This window comes from Pyxicephalus adspersus, chromosome 1 (genome assembly GCF_032062135.1).
Source record: "Pyxicephalus adspersus chromosome 1, UCB_Pads_2.0, whole genome shotgun sequence".
Lineage (NCBI taxonomy): Eukaryota > Metazoa > Chordata > Amphibia > Anura > Pyxicephalidae > Pyxicephalus > Pyxicephalus adspersus.
In genome coordinates this window covers 101,370,836-101,376,170 of record NC_092858.1, presented here as the reverse complement: position 1 = coordinate 101,376,170, position 5,335 = coordinate 101,370,836, and the positions used below count along the sequence as shown (strand labels likewise).

Here is a 5,335-nt window from a genome sequence, read left to right as displayed (position 1 = left end):
TTGTTCCTTTGGCATTGTCCCAACCTCTAGGAAGGCCAACTGATTAGATTTCTCTATTTTGGGCAAATTCTTCACCTAGGTGAGCTTTAGGAACTGGTAATATAGTCCTGCAAAGAACCCTTTTTTTCATGAATAAGGACAAGCTTTTGTTCAAATCCTGGATTTTCTTCCCAAAGTAGTCACTGCTTTAATTAGGACGCTGTTCTTCTGCTCTCTGTTTAGCTTTGATTCACCAAATAATGGTTTTCCACTATTGTCTGGATGAAGTTTGGGCTGTAATAGTTAGTTTCAGCCACTGCTTCTTTTAATAACACTGACTAATTTATGTTTTTCCAGAAGGCGCCAGGAAGGTCACCCTGGTTTCACGTTTCAATGTTCATAAGTGGCTCAGGCTGACCATCATTCAGGCTTATGGTTGCAAGAATAGGATTGTTCTATTTCCAGTTAAGGCTCACTCCCCAGGGAAGTGGGTTTTGCTCGGGCCTTTTGGCATCAGGCTTTTGGTTTCCAAATTTGCAACACTTTAACTTGGATTCTATTCATACACATATCTTTAAATTATAACTGCAGAATGTCTATGCTTTATGATGTAAAGTTCAAAGTCCTATGATGGGCACATTGAGCTGCAGGCACTCCTCAGTTCTAGATGTTTGTGTTGGACCAATTAGTTAGCTGTGTTGGCCACCCCTCAGTTGGACTGCTTTGTATCCTTCAATGGGATTGTACTGCATATGTCATGTTTTTAATTGTATTCCCAACCAAAACTGTTTTCGATACATCTCTTGCAGTTGTCAGTACAAGTAAGATTATTGCCAAAACTAGTTACCACAGCTAACATGTTTTCTAGTCAGAACAGAAACCCTTGTTAAAGTGATGCAGATTACCGCTAGTGGAGGTAGGCAACAATCCAGAGAGGCAAAAATACAGTTTTTGTCCTAAAAGTACATCCATCCCATTTTAACCCTTCTCATGTGTCTACTGGAAATTCAGCTTTTTCCAGTTATTCCCAAAAACATCTGGAGATGCACATATAGCTGTGAAACTTGTTTTTATGTTCTGTTTTTGAAAGGGAAAAACCTGCAAAACAAAGTTTGTACATTTGATTGGGTATATTTAGAGCAAATTCAGAGATTTATTTGAAAAATCTTTAATATGTAGACGTTCTTAATTGCTCATGTTAAAAAAGAAGACGTTAACCATCCTGATCCCGTTCTGATCACTGAATGAATCACATGAGAATGAGCAATGGTTTCTGGTGCTTCTAGGGATAGGTAAATATAAGCTTTCTAAATGTATAGACCAGGAGTCTGCAAACTTTTATGGGCACTAGGCCATTTCAGGGGTGGGCAGAAGTACACTAGGCTGGACTCTGAGTCCCGCCCCATTAGCTCCGCCCACCACCAGGGAACGCCCCCTAAAGTGAAATCCCTCTCCTCCATATGCATTGCCGAGGAGAGGGATTTTCCTTCAGGGAGCTTTCCCTGTTTACCGCGCCGGCAGAAGTATCAACGCCGGCCGCAGTAAATAGGGAAGCAACAGCATGGAGGCAGCACCGGAGCTACAGTAGTTCCTAACGCCCCCTGGTCGATTATTATATCCACTGCTCACAGTACACTAGCATGGTGGTCAGTAGGAAGAATGTCACCTTTACAAATACCCAAAAAGATCATTGGTGTCACTTTAACTGGCATGAGAGTCACAAACTGCTCACTGTTCAGGGAACCTCTAATAACCTCTGGAGGAACCACGGATTTCATGGAACCCTGGCTGAGAAACACTGATTTGGAGAACAGTTCTGTGGTAATGATGGTATTACATGTGGTTGGCATATGAGAGCTGCTTAGACCTGGCATTTATGCCTGGCATATCAAACTGTGCTCCCTTTTTTGTAGGGTGGCCGTGTTGAGGTTGTTTCCATGCTTAAAATATGACTAAAATGCATCAAAATATGGTCACTTGGTTGTTTCTTCCATCACCATGTTCATTGTTAGCTCAACATCTCAGCAACACAATTGTCTGCTCCCTTGTGATGCTTTTCCATCTCCCGGCAATAACCTTCATTTCTAAAAAAGACTGAAAAAAATCACTTTTAACTAAAATATTACCCTTAATTATTACCCATATAACTACATTCAGCCAGAATAAAAAGCATGTTGGTAAACTATGAAGTACACTATGTCAAAACAGAGACTAGGAATGTATTCCCAGACTCCAACACAGCATTCACTGGGCAGCTCAGTGCTCAGGTACAAAGTCTACGCGGAACTTATTGCCTCCAGAGGAGACTACAACTCCCGTGATGCCGTGCGCTCCGCTCGCCTCATTCAACTTTGGCTTCCGCTGTCCCTCCACCGGACAGGTAAGACTTCCTGTGATGTCAGAGGGAGAGACTGAGAGCCTGAGGACACAGAGAAATCGGAGAGAGGAGGCAGAGTGGCAGCTGGAACGGGGAGAAGGAGTCAGTCCGGCACAACAGGTGAGAGAGACTTCTGACTGCGACTTTCCCGCCAATTAGCTGCTCCCTCACCCAGCCGGTGCCCCCCCCTATGCTGGCATGTTGGTATGGCTGTGTAGGGGGAGTGGTGATGTGTGTGCCCCCTTCTGTATAGAGACCTACAAAGCCCCTCATAATAGCTGAGCCCTCCATGGGACCCTATGAGGGTTTCTATACACTGCCAGTTACTCTATGTTTCTCTAGGACTGCTGGCTGTGTATACCGGTTGTATGGAGCTCCCCATAAGAATAACACACTCATGTATGGTGATAGAGAAAAAAGTGAGAACATCATTCATTTTATACATTGGAATCATGGTTGACCAGATGGCTGTATACTGATGTAGACCACCATGACGGCCATCCCGTGTGTCTATATCTGCCCATTTCAGGCTCTGAGTCAATGACCGATAGCAGAAAATTATATATGAATTTGTGTTGCCCATCTCATTACAAAACAGACTGATGTTATTGATGTTTAGTAAAGGAAACTTGAATATATTTCTTTCCGATGGCCGCCATTTATTACCTTCCATCTGGCTTTTTGTCTGGTGTAAATCTAAATATACCGCTCATGTTTAAAGCCAAGAACATAGAAGTAATACAAAGCAGTTCTCCAGTCCATAAATGTGGTGGCTGCATTAGTTCTAATTTTTTGTGTTTTTATTTCCCTTGGTATCCCTGCCAGTACAACACCTCTGCTCTTAGTGTGGCCACGCTCGCTGTATTGTAGTTACAGAGGAGAAATGCAGCCACCTGTGGACAGCTTTAGATGGATTGGTAGATTTAAATAGATAATAAATAAGTGAACAAAACATGACATTCTTAGGCTATGTTCACTCTGGCCATGAGGTTGAGATGCGTTTGCCACTTTCTCATGCCAGGGAACTGCTGCTTCTGGTGGGATTCTATGGCATCTGCATGGAGAATGAATGAGGGTGAGCAGTGCCAGTACCGCTCCCTGCCGCCAGCTATCATACTCTGTACATACTCTGTTTCTTTAAGATCTAGTGCTGCAGTGCAAGTTGCCAAGCAGCTGGCACCTGGAGCTGTGCTGGTCTGATCCTGCCCGATCTGACTTACAGCATCTGCTTTTTTCCTTTTGGGGTAATGGTTTTTACCCAAGTAAAGGCTGACTAATGTAATCTCCTATATTCATAGCAATGGTTTGTTTCAACTTTCAAATTAGAACTCATCATGTTTGCCTGTTGTTACGGGTAACATATTTACTGGCAGGATCAACAGGTAATACAGCCATGTTACAGAGGGGACAAAGTAAAACCTGCCTTGTTAACGGTGCTGACAGACTGCATAATATACATTATTCTGCGTACAATCCCAGTTTCACTTTAATCATTCAGATCTTCAATAAAACATTTCATTCTGGGTTCAGGAAAGTAATGAGGGTGCACATGGTGGGTAATAAATTGTGAGAAAGAAGTGAGAGTTGCTAGATCATCATAGTTTCATCCTCTCAATATTGTGAAGGTGAAAGCATTGAAACTTTATATGATGTACAAATATAATAAATTCTTCACCGATAGGGAATCCCCCTCCTCCGCAGTGTCTTGGGAGGAAGGGGATCCCCCATCAGAGATCTCCCCGCCGCAGCCGAAGGGAGCCACAACAAGGAGGCTGAAGAGCCGCAGGTTGCAGACCCATGCTCCAGGGGATTGATCTCTCATGTATAATGCCACCACCACAAAAAAAATGAATGGGCAGCAATGGGATCTACCGGTAATCAGACTCCGGTAACATGCTGACGGATGAGGGCAAAGTAAGCAGAACCATTGAGAAGTTCTATACAGATCTGCCTTTTTACTGCACTGCAAATTTGAGTTAGTCAAACATTACAAAGACAAACATATCAGTCATATTATCAAATTGGTCATCACTACACCAGCTGTTCCTATGTTGTACTAAAAATGCTGCAGGTAGAAAAATAACACACATTGATACATGTTTTTTTTTTGCAGCGATAATCTGATTGGCAATGGAGGCTCCTCCAGTAACCACCATGCCTGTTACAGGCGGGACCATAAACATGATGGAATATCTGCTTCAAGGTAACAAAACATTTCATAGATTAGAATAGGAGGCCTAATCCAGCCCATTGTTCAGTAAAAGATACAGCTATTCAACTTGTGTAAGGAGTAATACTTTTAGATGATAATGTTAATTTACACTGGTTTGGCTAATATTCATAGCATAATCAAACTAATGTAGCTTTTTGATTCCGCATTCTTTATAGTAAATATAACCCAAAGAGATATATAGGGATGAGAGTCTCTGGGACTAAAGTGGTTAAAGCAGAACACAGTGTTCTCCCCAGAAATTTTTTTCAGCCGGGTGGTAGGAAGCTGTAGCCGGGTGGTAAAAAAAGGGGGTGTGGCAAAACACGGCAAATTTAGTGCTCTTAGTTGTTTATGCCATGGGTATCCAGTAACCTCTTATTGTTTCAGTGTTCTACCTTCTCCCAATTATTTGTTACAACTTTGTAATGCCTGCCCCGTTAGTATATCCAATTTTTCTATTCTATGTATTTTGTCACAACTGTCCTATGCTGTGTATTGTGACCCAACTTACTAGTGTTCTAAGTTTTAAAAGTGTAATCCTTTGTAGTAGTGTAATAGTATAATGAATGTGGTGTAATTAGTTAGGCTTAGCTCATATTAGCAGCAAAAACATTTACCCCTTCTGAGTGACTTCTGGCAACTGCTAGGCACCTAGGATCGGTAATAGGCCATAAGTGCTAGGCACCTAGGATTGATAACAGGAGGTAAATTCTAGGCACCTAGGATTGGTAACGGGCCATAAGTGCTGGGCACCTAGGATTGGTAAC

At 42.3% G+C, this 5,335-nt stretch overlaps 1 protein-coding gene across 1 annotated transcript in view; it reads left to right on the top strand.

Moving 5' to 3' along the window:
* Window positions 1-2,336: 2,336 nt before the first annotated feature.
* Window positions 2,337-5,335, top strand: part of MED18 (mediator complex subunit 18) — an 8,695-nt gene continuing 5,696 nt past the window's right edge. The window contains exons 1-2 of the mRNA XM_072421250.1: window positions 2,337-2,476; window positions 4,470-4,559. Coding sequence (XP_072277351.1) covers window positions 4,487-4,559 — 73 coding nt within the window. The 5' untranslated portion in view covers window positions 2,337-2,476; window positions 4,470-4,486. The remainder of the gene's footprint in view (window positions 2,477-4,469; window positions 4,560-5,335) is intronic.